Here is a 17,091-nt window from a genome sequence, read left to right on the forward strand (position 1 = left end):
TTCCACCTCCTTACCCTCTGTGGGCTGAGTTTCAGAAGCAATTGCTGCCCCTGCTGATTCAGAGGCTCCTGAGGCTTGGTTTTTCTGGAACTGGGGCTGCTCTGGGGTTGGGTCTGCAGTGGCACAGCCTGTGCTGGGCCTGCCTTTCCTGCCTACCTAAGTTGTTTTTGGCTGGAAAATTATTTCACCCAGCCTTTTTGTGGGTTCTGCTACTTCAGGGATTGTTTTATAGCATTATTTGAAGGTATTTGGAGGGGTCTTGGGGAGAACTCAGGCAAGTCACTAATTTTCCTCCACCATCCTGGCTCCCTTTTTATCCCAACAATATGATTAGTATCATGTTAGCTTTGGGAGTAGGGAAGCTATAAAGTAAGTATGTAGCATCCTGCCTTCGAAGAATTTACAATCTAGTTAAGGCAGTGTTTACTTTAGAAGTAGGGAATAGGACTGAAGAATGTAATTATGGGATAAAATATGTAGTACATAGACACTAATTTCTATAGGAAGTCAAAAAGGGGAAGGATTTTTGTGAGCTAGAGTTTTCAGGAAAGGTTTCATTTAGCACAATGGGACATGGAATGGGAAGGATTTGGATAGGTGGTGAAGATCAGGACAAGTATTGCAGGTGAAGCAGCTGTATGTGTCCACACCTATTCCATGAACATAGAGCTATCCAAAAGCAGAATGGGCTTCTTCTTGAAGCAGAGACTTTTCCTTCAGTGGAAGTTTTTAACTAAAGGCTGTGTGACCGCTTAACATGCATGTGTCATATAGGGGATTCTTATTTAAGTACAGGTTGGAGTTGATAGACTCCAGATGATTCTGGAAGGAAGGAATGGGCATATTGTGTTAGGAAATATTAAAGAGGATAGACTAACTAGAACTGAGGTTGGTGTTGATGGGAAGGTAAAGAAGAAGAAGAAGATGGTGGTGGTGGTGGTGATAGCTATATAGTGCTTTAAAGTTTGCAAAGTACTTTATAAATATTATCTCCTTTGATCCTCACAACAACCCTGTGAAGTTGGATAAAGTAAGGGTATAGAAGGCTTTGAATACCAGGATGGTGAATATGAACTTTATCTGATAGGTAGTAAGAAAATGTTATAGGTGCCTTAGGGATATCGATTTTGTGGTGGAGGCTTTGGTTAAAGCCTCTCAACCTTATATAGGATATTCTAGAACTTATATTCCATTGTCAGAGACAAAGAGAATCTAGGAACATCTCTGTGTTACTATATGACACCGAACCACTCCATTGGGCACTTTGGGGATGATGAATTTATGTATCACTTAATTAGTTTCTATGCCACTATGTGGCTACTGGAGTGACCAACTCACTTTTCACCCTCAGTTATAAACTGGGAGTAATTTTTCTGAATAGAGAGGACAGTGCTGCTAGAATAAAGGCATTCCATTTTGGTGGTTGCTTGCTACCATTATGAAATATGCTGTTTATGTTTAGGACCTAGTGGGCAAGTCATTATTTGAAGAAAAAGACTTGGTATTGTAGTAGTATTTATCAAAATTATTTTGGACTTCCTTAAAATAACTCCCTCCCCCCTTTTCCATTTCAGTGCGTTCTCTTGGCTCTATAGCACTTAGAAAAGCAGAAGACATTGACTTCAAGTACCATTTTGATTTCTTTAGTATAAACTTCAATGAAGAGCTGGTGGCACTATATGGTGGAAGTCTTAAGAAGCAAACAAAATTTGTTCATGAATGCATTAAAATAATCCTTAAACTATATGAGGTAAGATGTTAGCAGATCTTCACCTTCCTTTTTCTTTATAAATCAGTATATGTTACTTAGTTTATGGGTTTTTTCACTTTGAGGTATCATTTGTTTCAAAGTTATTAAATTCATGAAAGTTTTTAAAAATTTTGTGTGTGCATGCGTGCATGTGTGTCTGTGTACTCAACTGTGGTTTCTTAAATTCAGAATTCACTAAGATTTCTTGTGATGAACTTGAATATTTTTGGAGATGGGGATTTTAGAAAATTAGCAGTTAACAGTATTACTAAGACATGCAATTTCTAGTAATTAATTATGCTTATGTAGTATCTGGTAGTAATCTTTATTTTATTTTATTTTATTTTTTGGTGAGGCAATTGGGGTAAGTGACTTGCCTAGGGTCACACAGCTAGTAAGTGTTAAGTGTCTGAGGCCGTATTTGAACTCAGGTCCTCCTGACTCCAGGGTTGGTGCTCTATCCACTGTGCCACCTAGCTGCCCCAAGTCATGCAAGTTTAAAGTCCTCTAACTTCTTCTTCATTTTAAAGATAAGCATATTGTCCATTTACCTATGATCACATAGCAAGTTGCTTATGTATATGGTAACAAAATTTAGGCTTCAGCCACATTTAGTAATAAATATTTGAGTCTCTAGTAAGTAACTAAAGAAACATACATAAGATACAGACCTTGCATGTAAGGCATATATAACTTAATACAGGAAATAAGACATAAATGTTGTGGCTATATAATAATTGACTTTTCATACATCTGAAAATTAGTTTCATTACTTTATAGTATTCATACTATATACGTATACTATGCAGAGAATAAGACAGTATCTAATAATTTTGTAGTATAGACAGTAGGTTAAATTTGAGACGAAAATTATAGGTAGCTAGAGCCAAACATGAGTACCATAGAATTGGGACATTAGATAAGTTTTGAATGTGTAGGATTTGGATAGAGTGGGAACAATATGAAAAAAGCAGCATGGGAAATTGGGGAATAATGAATAAATTGAATGAATGAATAAACAAGTGACAGAGCATTTATTTATAATAATAGCAGATGAAGTACAGACTTGCATCAGTAGAGGAAGTTTCCTTGCTTGAGCATTTCATGTAAAAATAACATTACAGGTCTAGTCCCTGTCCCCTTTAAACTGATGTTTTCAAAGGTGCTAAGCTTTATTTATACTACATTTACACTTTTAAAATTGTTCACAGGGACAGGATTTTGCACCAAAAAGTGTTGCAATTGTTGGTCATTCCATGGGTGGCCTTGTTGCAAGAGCATTGCTTACAATAAAGAATTTTAAGCCAGACCTGATTAATCTTCTAGTTACCCAAGCTACACCTCATACCGCACCTGTAATGTCATTAGATGGCTATCTCAATGGTAAGTATTTGAATAAAAGTTCTCAACTTACAGATATAAGTTATTGATTGCTAATTTATTTAGATTATGTATCTCAGGAAATATGTGTTATGAACCAAAACATACAAAACAAACTTTTGTTTATTTCAGCAGTAAGAGTACAGAATGAGCATTTCTCAAAGTTGCTAATTGTTTTGTTTTGTTTTGTTTTGTTTTTGCTGGGCAATGGGGGTTAAGTGACTTTCCCAGGGTCACACAGCTAGTAAGTGTCAAGTGTCTGAAGCTGGATTTGAACTCAGGTCCTCCTGAATCCAGGGCTGGTGCTTTATCTACTGTGCCACCTACGTGCCCCAAAGTTGTTAATTGTTTTTCTTTTTCTTTTTCTTTTTCTTTTTTTTAGTGAGGCAATTGGGGTTAAGTGACTTGCCCAAGGTCACACAGCTAGTAAGTGTTAAGTGTCTGAGGCTGGATTTGAACTCAGGTACTCCTGACTCCAGGGCCGGTGCTCTATCCATTGCGCCACCTAGCCGCCCCAAAAGTTGTTAATTGTTAAATAGACCTAATTGATTTGTACTGATTTGAATTGTCATATGTAATTCAGATAAAAAGTGGAAATATAGATAATAATCTGCACACTATATTCTGAGGAATTTTGGAACCAAATGTGTCATAGAATAAACATAAGCTTTTTAATGAAGTGGATCTTATTTTTGGAATATGACAATTTAAAAAAAAGAAAACCTCAACTCTTGCTATCCCAATCTTATACTAAATAGAATGCGTGATGCTTTGCAGAGGATTAGATGTGTGAATACGTTTGTTTTGGAAATAAAATTTTATTTTCCTCATTCCATAAATACAAAAGAGATTCTAGTATGAGCTCTTTAAGATCAGGTACTATCGGGGCAGCTAGGTGGCGCAGTGGCTAGAGCACTGGCCCTGGAGTCAGGAGTACCTGAGTTCAAATCCAACCTCAGACACTTAACACTTATTACCTGTGTGACCCTGGGCAAGTCACTTAACCCCAATTGCCTCACTAAAAAAAAACAAAAAAGATCAGGTACTATCTCAGTTTTTCTATTTAAACCTCTACTGGTTGGCACATAGGGTAAGCAAATAATATATGTGTATTAATGTCATGATAAAAATTCAGAGATGACCATACGTTCATTTTTATTTTTTGCCTTTCTGACCACTATTATACTATCATGTTACAAATGTAATAATTTGTTGAATGGAATTCTCTGGGAGTCTGAAATAATGCAGTGATTATAATATCATTAAAGTGACTATTGTTAATTACCAAAAGAAGTAAATTTATACTATAAGAGAATCTGACTCAGCAGTCTTCAGAATCAATTTTGGCTTATCCTTTCTCCCTACTTGTACTTATCCTTTATCAACTTTTCAGTAAGGAAACATTTTTGTTGTGTGGTTGCTGCACTGCTTTTAATGGTTTTCACGGCAAATCATCAGTCAGGTTAGAGATGATTTAAGGCTGAGTTATCCATCTGTGTAGTATATTACTAGGACTAGAACTCAGTGACATAGTTTGAATGAGAGCATTTAAAAGGCTTGGTGTTAAGACTGATCATACTACAGAATGTTAAGGCCCGAATAAAACAGAGGGACACTACACAGGGCATGAAGTCTTAGAGTTTTTCTGTGAAGGTAGGACCTAATCTTGATTTTGATGAACTTGAGGCCCAACATTCCCTAATAAAGTATATTTCTCATTGATTAACTATCATTTAGATGAGATGCATAGACCATTATCTTTAATGTTGCTTCTGTGAATATTGAGGTGCCAGATGAGATTAAATTTGTGGATATTATTTTTTCCTTATATTTTTACTAGCCTAACTACTGGTGTTTGTACCCTGACCTACTGGCAAAATGAAAATAGATGACAATATTTTTGTTAGGTTTCTATTAATTTTTAAGGCAAGACAATAGGAATTATACATTGTTGACTACTAATCTATTTGAATTTTCAGTTTAATCATAGGCATTATAGAAAAGTTATTGTTCTATAACATATTTAAGTCACTACTTTATTAATTTTTTTCTTTCAGATTTTTACAAAACAGTAAACAATTATTGGATTCTGAACGCTCAGGACTTAAAGCTAATCACCCTCTCTGTAGCTGGAGGGTTCCGAGATTATCAAGTTCGATCAGGACTGACTTACCTAACAAAACTAAGTCATCAGACCAAGACTCTATCTGTTGTGGTAATCAATTTTGTTGATTTGGGGTTTTTTTATCCTAGGCTTTACTGAGTTTCTTCCTGATGGCAGGAAGGAATAGGAGGGAATAATATGTAGCCAGTCAGCAAGCTTTAATATGTGCCCATCACTGGGAATAAAATACAAAGAATAAACCAATCCTTCCTCTCAAGGAACTTTCCTTCTAATCAGCAAGACAATAATTATACACACACACACACATATACATATATATGTACATATAGGATATAAAGAGAATAAATACATGTAAGCATAAAGAAGGGAAGATACCAGCAATTGTGGGGATTAGGAAAGGCTTCGTTTAGAAGGCTGGTGCTTGAGATGCATCTTGAAGGAAGAGAGGAATTCCATGGGAAGAGGGAAAAGTAGTCAGAGACGTGGATGGATTGTACTTTATTCATGGAGATAACCATAGCAGGGGCATCAGTCAATCAATAAACATGTAGTGAGTGCCTATTAATCACAGGCAAGAGAATGGAAAATCGAATACCTTATGTGAAGAGTAAATAGAAGACCAGTTTACCTGGATTGTAAGGTTTGGGAGGATAATGTCCATTGAAGCTGGAATATTAGATTGGGGCTTTAAAAGCTAAACACAGAAGTTTATATTTTTATCTTAGGGGTAATACGAGCTATTGGAGTTCGTTAAGTAGAGGAATGAGATGGTCAAATCCATACTTAGGAAAAATCACTTTGGCAGCTATGTGAAGGAGTACTACAGTAGAGAGTGACTTGAGGCAGGGAGACCAATTACGAGATTTGACATAATCTAGGCAGAGGTGATGATGGCAGATGATATGTAATTCTCCCTATTGCTTAAACAGTAGCCTTGAATATATTTATGGCATCTCTGTTAGTGTTAAAGATGATTTGAAAAATATAACTAATAATTTAAAAAGGGCTACTCCCCATAACAGAAAATCTCTTGGAATATTTATGAACAAATAATTTTTATATTCGCAGAGGCATTAGAATCATTTGTTATATTTAATAAGACCTACTTTTTTATGATAGTTGTCAGGAACATATTGACTGAGCTTTGTCTCTGTTGTGAACTGCATGACACATAAAAAAAATTTACCAGTGAAAATTCATACATCATTTTCTCACAGACACCAGACCTTAATGAAGTTATGCAAGTATTAATAAGTAAATGATTAGTTTTGATAATAGAAATGTATTCAGGATCCTTATTAGTAAATTTACAAATTATCCTTTCTTGCTAAGTCATCAGATATTTGGGTTTTAAGTAGGACAAATAGCTTGTCCTGAGTGAATTTAACATAACTTTCAGGTTAATGGATCTCTTCGTTTATGACCATAACTTCTTGATTCACTATGTAGTTGATGGTCTGAACACAGTAAATACAACTGATATAGATTTCTTGCAGTGCCAAAATGTTGAACTTGATCTATATTTTGTTCAATACAACTGTAATGAATATTATAAAGGTTAGCTTTCTTAATCCCCTGGTTAGCCTTCAAGGTCTCCTGTCCACTCAGCTTAGATCCTTCGTCTTCTGTCCATCATTGATAATTCTCTGGCTTCTTGCATATTTAAGGACAGATCCTTATTTGTATGTCTATTCCTTGTATATCTCTGAGTTTAACTGGAGACAGATTTTAAAATTTTCTCATTCTATACTCTCCAGACAGATACCTAATCTCTTGTCAACTTGGGGACTAATCTCTGACATCTCATTTTACCCCTTTACGAATCAGTCCTCTTAACTGATTTCATTTAATTTTGGCCAGTTTACTTAGCCACCTGGTCCCTTGACAAGTGGATTCACACTATGTGAAGCAAAACTTTTACTAATACAAATTATTTAAAGACACCAAAACACTAATGCAACAACTTTAATAGGATGAGATGCAGAAAAATTGCATGATTGTGTTGGTGGATATGCATAGTAGTTAAATTTTGAGAAAGAATAGTATTAATCATCGGAAGAATGGAAAAATATATATGAAGTGCTTATTATGTGTCAAACACTATGCTAAGGGATAGAGATATAAACAAAAAAGCAGAAACAATACCTCATCTCAAGGAATTGATACTCTAATAGGCAGAGACAATCCACACAGGGCACTGGTGGCCAAGGAAGAATATTTTGGTTTACAAAGTTACAGGGATGATGTAGAGCCATGGGATGGTAGATTGACACACACTTTCTGGAAGAGTGACAGAGTTGATTTGATAATAGTTCCAAAACTAGAAAGGGTGAGTTTGGGGGAGGATAATTTTGTGGCAGTATGTGGCTGGTGAAGAGAAGTCTAGGGAATGAAATGAAGCATGGCTGGATTCCAGAACAACTTGGCCCCATGTCAGGAGTTTTGGAGATGAAAAGGCTAAATCCTCCAAGGCTTGGTTTTTGGTTCAAGTACATGGCAGCTGGCAAGGAGATGAAGGAAAATATATGAAAAATAGAGAAACAAAATGTCTGGTGCCCAAGGAACAAAAACATGGTATTACCATCTATTTCTATCACTTTCCAGTATTAGTTCCCATTGGACCACATATTTATCCTCAAAAATTCTGTTTTCTTTTATTCACTTTCCTTGGCATAAATATTCCATGGAGAGATTAAACTCTTAGCTCAATTTTTGTATATCCATTCTCCTTTTGATTGTTCTCTTTAACATTCACCTGAATCAACAAGCCCACATACATCTACCAGGACTTTTTCTTATGCTTTCCTGAACTCCATGTCATTACCCAGATGAAACCATATCTAATAAGAAGAGAGCCACTCAAATTAGATAAAATCCTCAATTTCTGTACTCTGATTTAAGTTCATCCTCTAGAGTAAATGGACTACTAACTATAGGAATTACCCTTTTCTCTCCACAAGCTACTACTACCTGGGACCTTCCTTTTCCCATTAAGCCCCTGATTCTTTTTGATTTTTTGTGGTAGAATTGATTGGTTAGTAAAAAGGGGAGGGTAAAACCTTTGAGATTGTGCTTGTCTTCTTTGCTTTCTCCCCAGACCCTCAATATTATTCCCAATGTGCTGGTTGTATCATAGTCTCACTCTACCCTCCAACTGTTCTTTCCTTTACTTGTCCCTTACTTCTTACTCCTTTCTGTTCTTTAATTCAAAACCATAGAATCATAGTGCTAGAGCTAGAAGGGACCACAGAGGTCCTTTAGTTCAACACATTCATTTTTTTAAAGGTGAATGAAACTGAGAGAAGGAAGTTAAGTTGACTTACCCAGGTTCATACAGCTTTTAGGTGTTTTAAGTTGGAAGACTCTTCTGAATGGGAAGTCAGGTCTCCTTGACCCTAGGTCCTGTCCACTATGCCATACTGTCTCCTAAACATGTTGAATTTGTAATACTTGTTGATATTGTCCATTAGACAGTTGATGATGCAGGACTGAAGATCAGTAGGAGGGCTAGGGATAGATGGGTATATAGAGAAAATTAAATAGTAGAGATAATTCATTAAACCCATGGGAACTGATTAAGCCTTCAAAAGATAACAAAGAGAAAACAGAAGTAGTGCCAGGACAGAGCCTTAGGATATACCCACAGTTAGGAATGATGAAGATGATGAAGTAGCAAAAGAAACTGAGAAGGTCAGACCTGTAGGAGGAGTCTGTAGCCAGGAGACTATCAGGTTGCCAGTGACAGAAGAAAGAGTCTGCAAGAGAAGAGGGTGGTCAGCAGTGTCAAGTGCTACAAAGAAGTCAAGAATTTAAGATTGATCATTAGCTCTGATTTTAAGAAGTCATTTGGTAATTTTTGAATTATGAGTTCTAAGTAATCAACTTCTTACAAATTGGATTTTTCATCCACCGACAAATAAGGAATTACCAGTATATAAATTTTCCAGTCTGGTTTGTCTGTATACTTTGGTGTGGAGCAGTCAGTACCCTCTCCAACAACTCCTCAACTGAATGTGTCCTTTGTAACAAATCCAAATATCTTAGGCAGAGAATAAGTTAGAAACAACTTTAGCTTTGTAAACCTTTGTCTTAGTCTGGAGGTCAATTCTGTGTTGGAGCGCATTTTACAGATAGCACCTTAAAAGATCATTTTTATCTAGGATTCCTAATTCATCTCTTTCCTTTTTCTGTTATTGTACCAGTTGCCAAATGTGTTCTGTATGAGAACTTTTAGTTCTCTTTTTTATGAATGTTTTTTTCTCTCTGTGAGTTTTCCAAAAACAAGCTGGTGTGATAAACTGCTGTGCTAGTTAAGAGAAATGACCTGTCACCTTTTGTATGTTCCCATGAATATTTATTTCTGGAATAATCACCAAATATATGACAACTCCTAATAAATAAGGACTGCCTAATGGATTCTGGATGACATTGACAGCTTTTGAACTCTAAAACAATGAGAACTGACATTTTATAATGTGTTAACATTTACAAAGTATTTTATATACATTATCTTATTTGCTCCTTGTATCAATTCTGTGAGATAATAGATACAGGTCTTAATATCTCTATTTTACAGTTAAGGAAATGAATCCAGAAAAGGTATTGCCCATGATCCCAGAAGATACTAAATTTGAACTCAGATCTCTTCTAAACTCTACATTCAGTGGAATTATACCATGCCACCTCTCATCAGAAACCAGTATTATGGCAGCCATTCTTACATGTTTTATGTTATTTCCCTGCTATCACTTTGGAATACTTGCCTTATTTACTTTATGATGGCTATTTGAATGAATAAATAAATGAAAAAAAAAAACTTTTCTGAAGCCCTTACCATGTTCCAGGTATTGCCATAAGTGATGAACATACAAGCAAGCAAGATAATCCATGCCCACAGGGAGCTTACATTCTAATATGGAAAGATTAAGAAAAAATACTAAAATGGTGGGGTTTTTTGATTACTATTCTCAGAGCTAGAGTTGTAAGTGGGAAAGAGGCATGTGTCAACATTTCATAGAGATGATCAGGGAGTTTTTATCACATTTGTCATCAAGGTCTGAAATGAACATCTGATATAATCTTTATAACTTGATTAACTTAATTCAATTATGCAAATTTATTTAGTAGCTGGTAGGTTAAGGCTTAAAGATAATTCCACGGGGTACCTGGGTGGCACAGTGGATAGAGCAACAGCCCTGGAATCAGGACTTGAGTTCAGGTTCGGCCTCAGACACTTGACACTTACTAGCTATGTGACCCTGGGCAAGTCACTTAACCCCAATTGCCTCACACACATACACACAAAAAGATAATGCCAGATGCTTACATTTATGAACAAAATGTAGAGTTTTTGCATATTCCCTATATGTCTCTCTTTGTTGAATCTCAGAGATAATGGCCAGGGCAAAGTTCACTGTAATTCTGAAAGTACTATTGACAATAATACAGAGTAGGCGGTTGATGAAGATTCCTCCTGCTTCCCAACCTTTTGTGCTGTTTCTTCACTTGAATCATTTGTCACAATCTAATTATATTCTTTGATATGACTCACTTTTAGTAAGCCTATGTTTTTCTGCATGGGAAGTACTCTTTGAATTCTTTCTTAAGGAATTGAGTCAGAACCAGTGATGAGTGTGCTAAGGTGCTAAGGGAGATGCTGTTAAAATCTAATTTCCAAATGAACATGATTGGCTTATGTTGTACCAGGCACAAACCTAGAATATGGAATAGAATATTGCAGAAAGTCACCTTATCATTCACCATGATGGTTCACCCAGCTTCTCAAAGGAGAGGACTGTTAGGATATTGTGTGGAAACATTTTGAAGGCATTTCCATTTTCTAGATTTAGTGACACCATTTGGACAGATTGATTATGTTGCCAACTTAGAGCCTATCAGATAATCTGACCTGCTGTTCTCCACTATGCCCTTCTGTAGTAATTTTAGCTTTCTTTATATTTTTGAAATCCTGTACTTTGAATGTCAGTTATATCCATGATGCTTTAGGTGATACTAAATTGATTTTTTTGCTAAAGACATGTCAGAGATCATTTCTAGTAGCCATTAACTTTAGTAAGTAGTGCTTTATAGAACCTTTGATATCTTAGGAAAAAAGAATCATTGAGCATCACAGTAATAAGGGTTAGGTAGATTTTTGAAATGCTCTAATACTGTTAAGTCATATTTTTTCCTTTCTGGCGCAGTGGGAAGAATACTGGATTTAGCTTCAGAGGCTCTTGTTTGGAGTCCCACCTCTGATCTCACCTCTAGGACCTTAGACAAGTTATTTAACTTCTCTAGACGTCAGTTTCCTCATCTCCAAAATGAGGGAGGTTGGATTCCATGATCCTTCATGTCTCTTCCAGCTCTTAATCTAAGATCTGATGTTCTCTTTTGGGAAGACTGTTGTTATTTTAGAATGGACAAGCATTGTAGAGTACCATGAATCTGCCACTTATGTGTATAAATGTTTGCTTGTAAAACACATTTTGGAGAATCTGAAAATGTGTTTTTTTAAAGTCTGAGTTTATTTTTTTATCTTCCTTTAGAGCTCAGCAGTACCTAGAACTTGGGCTTCAACAGATCATCTCTCTATAGTTTGGTGAGTAAGATCTATAATTAATAAGACAGCTGTCATTTTAGCCATTCATATTGTGGGACTCCCACTTAACATTTGGTGTATTGAAGTGTACTTCACCAAAAGATTTTTTTTTACATAGGGGCTTTGCAACCTGGTAGGTAGGATTTGGAAAAGTTACTTACCTCTCCCATGTCTTAGCCTTACAATAGATGTAATAGTAATCAATATCTGTTTACTCTTCTTTAGTAAATATGACAATTTTGAAATAATTTTGTAATTTTTAGGTGTCCAAGGGGGCAAAATCTATCTGCCCTAATTCTGTCAATTATAGGGTGGCATACCCTCTGAGAGAATAGAGATACCAAAGAAAAAGGGGCTTATATCAGCTTGGTTATTAATAGGTTTTATATGGGTTAATTGGGAGAGTTTACGCACAAGAAGCCAGTTGTTCTGGGTGTCAGTAGGACAAAGTAACATTGTGGATCCCTATACCCACTGCAGGCCAGGTCAGATATTATGTGAGATTAAAATTGGATATTAGATCATAAATCTCCCCTACTTAACCTTTCCCTTAATTTATCTCCCAGACTAGTAAATGGAAGAAGCTTCTGGTTTTCTAGATAGAGCTTTTATTGTATGGTAGTCACAAGGTGATGTTGATTAGAAGGATAGGAAAGTAGAAATACAATACAAATCGTCTTAAGTCTAGGCTTAGTCTATATTCCGTATAAAACTCACCAAAAGCGGAAGGCCACCTTTGGGGCAAGAGACCAAGTCAAGCACGTGCTGTTAACCGAGAGCCGGGCCGAGTCAAACTCCAGTCCGCGTCTGTCTGTGCAGCGCAGCCAGGAGACCAGCAGAGCAGGAAAAAAGGCCCCACTTCCGTTCTCTCCTTTCCTTTTAAGCTCGCACCCTGGAAGTCGAGTGCTCAGCAGGCAATCTGGCCTGCGTCGCAGGCGGACTGGTGTGCGTAGCTCATGCTGTTGGTCTCCTCCCCAAAAGGGTGGTCCTAAAAAAACTGGCGTCTCTCCTTTATCTAACCAACTGTTAAAACTTTTTGCCACAATTATATAGAAACAGAACAAAGAAGGCATGGTGTCAGCATGGCCCATGGTCATGTGCAAGTTTTCCTATGGGAGAGTAGGAACTTCTTTTGTTCTTTCCATTTACTCAAGGTAGTTTTCATTCTCTCTGAGACTCGCCATACAAGGTGCTAAATTATATTTAATAATAATGCTTACATTGATAGAATTATAGTCATTCCTGAAACCAAAGTCATATGACACAGAGCTTTCCCATTTTGGATTTTTCATTTATAATTTTTTTCTTATCAATTTCTTTAGGTGTAAACAATTGCAGTTGGTTACAATTAGAGCTTTCTTTGACCTTATCGATGATGATACCAAACAGGTAGGTATTAGTTTATAAATTACCTACATATTTCAATAAATCTTTTTTTGATACAATAGACTCCTATACTTTATTGATTTATGAACTTAATGTATAATTTATTTTTACTTTTATAGAAATAATATCTTTATCACGACCAAGTAGAATTAATGCCAGAAATGCAAGGCTTAGAAAAAACTATCAAAAATATACGACTTAATCTATAATATTTAGATTTAATACCATTTGGTTAAGTTGTTTTTTAGTTGTGTTCAACTCTCTGTGTCCCTATTTGCATTTCTCTTGGCAGAGATACTAGAGTGGTTTGACATTTCACTTAGCTGCCCCTTTAATAACTTACAACTGTACTAAGCCTTTTGGAATAACCTATATATTTAGAATAATTTTTCAAAGAGGAAAATCATGTAATCATGATCCAGACTGGCTTTATGGAAAGAACATTGACTTTGGAATTAGAAAACCTGGGTAAGAAACCATGGATATGGCTCTTCTCCCTTGGTCTAAATTTTTTTATCTATAAAAATGAGGGGATTTGATAAGATTGTCTCTAAAGTTCCTTCCAACTTCAAATCCTTGATATCAGTAGATACAGAAAAGGGCTTTGACAGAATTCAAGATTCACTCATGAATGAACCCCCAAAAACTTAAAAATCCAAATAAAATGATTTTTTTCTTCATACTAAAAAGTATCCGCTTGGGATAAAAAATAAGAATTAAATGCAATAGAGAAATATTTAGAAGTACTCTCCCTACAAACATATATAAAACAAGAGTACTCACTTGTGTCATTTTTATTTGACATCATACTAGAAAAAATAGCAATAGGACTAATATAAGAAAAGGTTGCTAGAAGGATTGTATTGAAAAGGTCAAAATATCATTTACAGATGACATAACACTATACCTAGAAAGTCTATTGTTTCCAACCAAAAAATTTAGATTTGATAAATAATAGAGATAGTTGCATAGAAGATAAACCCACATGAGTTAATTATTCACATTCTTTACCTGCCAAGACATATACCAGAACTATATGAACACAATTACAAAATACTCTTTACACAAATAAAAACAAATTTAAGAAACTGGAGAAATATTCATTGTTTATGGGTATTCCAAACTAATATAAAAATGAAAATGCTACCCAAGTTAATTTACTTACTTTTATGTCATGCCAATCAACCTACGAAAAGATTACTTCAGGGAGCTAGAACAAAGAATAAAATTCATCTGGAGGAGCTAAAGGTCAAGAATGTCAAATGCATCAATGAAATAAAAGTAAAAGTAGCAAGGAAGAAGACCTGGAAGTGCCAGATCTTAAACTATCTTACAAAGCCAAAATTGTTCAAATAATTTCTACCAGAATGTTTTACAGTTTTCTCAACAGATTTTTGGCAAATAGTGAGTTCTTGGCCCAATAATTGGGTTCTCTGGGTTTATCAAATACCAGGCTACTGTGCTTATCTGCTTCTATATAATGTATACCTATTTCTGTTCTGCTGATCAACTTCTGTATTTTGTTTTGTTTTTTGGGGGTTTTTTTTGGAGGGCAATGAGGGTTAAGTGACTTGTCCAGGGTCACACAGCTAGTAAATGTCAAGTGTCTGAAGCTGGATTTGAACTCAGGTCCTCCTGAATCCAAGGCCAGTGCTTTATCCACTGTGCCACCTAGCTGCCCCCAATCTCTCTGTTCTTTAACCATTACTCTAAGAATATTGTCATAGAGTTCAAACGTGTTTATTGATCATATTTACCACAAAAAAGTGGAAATAAAAGATTAAAATTTTAAAGTTGGAAGCAGCCTTATAAGTGGATGAGAAAATATGCCCTTGGCATTTGTAATTTTACCAAAGTAGTAGAACTGGGATATAAACACACGTCTTCTGGCTTTAAATCTTGAGCTCCCTTAAAGTAGTGAACTATCAATTACCGAAGGTATTCAAACAAAAGCTGTACTAGCATGTTTCAGGAATAATGTTGTGAGAATTTTTACACTGTTTGGAGTATTGACCTAGGGCGTAGATGAACTGTAAGGTCTTGTCCTACTCTAAAAATCCATCATGCAATGATATTTATTTATAGAACACTGAGCATTTCCTTTGTAATTATTGTGTTTCTTAGGCCCTCTGGCTGTTAGAAAGAAAAAGATTTCTGCTATAGCAAAAATGGGACTGCTAGGTGACACAGTAGACACACTAGCTGTGTGACCCTGGGCAAGTCACTTAACCTTCTTTGCCCTAGTTTCCTCATCTGTAAAATGAACTGAAGAAGGAAATTGCAAATGGCAACAACTCTAGTATCTTTGCCAAAAAAAACTCCAAAAAGACACGACTGAAAACAATGAAACAGCACAATAATAGCAAGAATAGAAGAATAGCAGGTTCCTGCTCTTATGGAACTTGAGTATAGTAATTCTATGAGCTACATACTCTTTAAACTGTTACTAAAGTACCGTTGACTTAATACAATGTACATAAATAAAGCATGAAAAATGTTGCATTTTCTTTTTAGATAACTATGAAACCCAAAAAGAAGATGGCTGTTTTGAATCACCACTTTGTAAAAAATCCAGCAAAGCTTTTTGAAGAAACTCCTAATATAGTTGCTGATTTAACAGGTTGGTGATAAGAAACTAAGACTAATATCTTGAAATGCCATCATTATAGCCTAACAGAGTTTGAGATCCCATGGTGATTGGATGGATGGATGGATGGATGATAGTTAGGTAGGGAAATGGAGAGGTTACTACGTAGCTAGATGATAGGTAAGTTGGTAAATAGTAAGAGATAAATAGATGACAGATAAGTAGATAGGTAGAGATGGTTCTAGATTGATAGATGACAGATAAGAAGATAAAGGTAGATATATGTAAATGGATAGATAGATAGATGTGTGAGGGCCAAAATTTGATATACAGAGCGTTAATTGGGTGACTCGCCTAAATATTGGGGTCCCGGAAATATGAGGGACCTTTTAGGTTCACCCTCCCCTCTGAACTGCCCTTTTAGATATTTCTCCCAGGCCAATAAGAAAGGAGCCTTACAGCTTTAATACACAGAAGGATCAGATTTTATTACTTGGGAATTAATTAAACAACAAAGGTAAAACTTATAAAAAATCAAAGATAAGGAAATAGGAAAAAAGAAATACAGATAAATACTCTTAACTCTAAACTTAGCCTATGCAATCCCCAGATTGTTTCCAAGTAAGCTAATTCAAAGGAATTTAGGGTTTTCCGTAATTAACTCACCAACACCTGGAAAGTCTGCCGTTGCTAGCATCACTGGAAGGGGAGAGACGAGAGAGAGAGAGAGAGAGAGAGAGAGAGAGAGAGAGAGAGAGAGAGAGAGAGCGCGAGAGTGAGAGCAAGCGCACGTGAATGCGAGCGAGCGAGCATTCCAGAAGTCCCTCTGCCTTCCCTCATGGAGCGTTCAATTTTCCTCCCCCAAAAGGGGAAGTCCTTCAAAAACTGCCTATGGAGAGTTCTCCTTCTGACCTCAGTAGCATATGTAACTTTAGGGTGGGCCAGGTATAGCCCCTCCCAAATGAGTCAGCTAAAAACTGCAATAATAATTTTACCACAAATAATTTTTACCACAGATGATAGATAGATGATAGGTAGATAGAGCACTTACCAAGTGCCAGGTTCTGGGATAAGCTGTGAAGAGACAAAAGCCAGAAAATCATATGGTCCCTACTTTCAAGAAACTTACATTCTAATAGTGGGAAGTAAAGCATTAAGAGGAATTAGGGAAGGTGGGAGGAAGATAAAATAAGGGTTCCCCCACAGGGGCAAGGCACCTGTGGGAAGGTGGAACAGATTAGAGATTGACTGAGTCCCAGACA

At 36.1% G+C, this 17,091-nt stretch overlaps 1 protein-coding gene across 1 annotated transcript in view; it reads left to right on the forward strand.

Annotated features, from left to right (window-relative positions):
* Positions 1-17,091, forward strand: part of PGAP1 (post-GPI attachment to proteins inositol deacylase 1) — an 84,499-nt gene that overhangs the window by 1,142 nt on the left and 66,266 nt on the right. Inside the window, 6 exon segments of the mRNA XM_043995330.1 lie at positions 1,575-1,750; positions 2,962-3,133; positions 5,188-5,345; positions 11,804-11,856; positions 13,179-13,245; positions 15,757-15,862. Of these exon segments, the coding sequence (XP_043851265.1) occupies positions 3,007-3,133; positions 5,188-5,345; positions 11,804-11,856; positions 13,179-13,245; positions 15,757-15,862 (511 nt within the window). The 5' untranslated portion in view covers positions 1,575-1,750; positions 2,962-3,006.

This window comes from Dromiciops gliroides, chromosome 3, assembly GCF_019393635.1.
Source record: "Dromiciops gliroides isolate mDroGli1 chromosome 3, mDroGli1.pri, whole genome shotgun sequence".
In the NCBI taxonomy this organism is placed as follows: domain Eukaryota; kingdom Metazoa; phylum Chordata; class Mammalia; order Microbiotheria; family Microbiotheriidae; genus Dromiciops; species Dromiciops gliroides.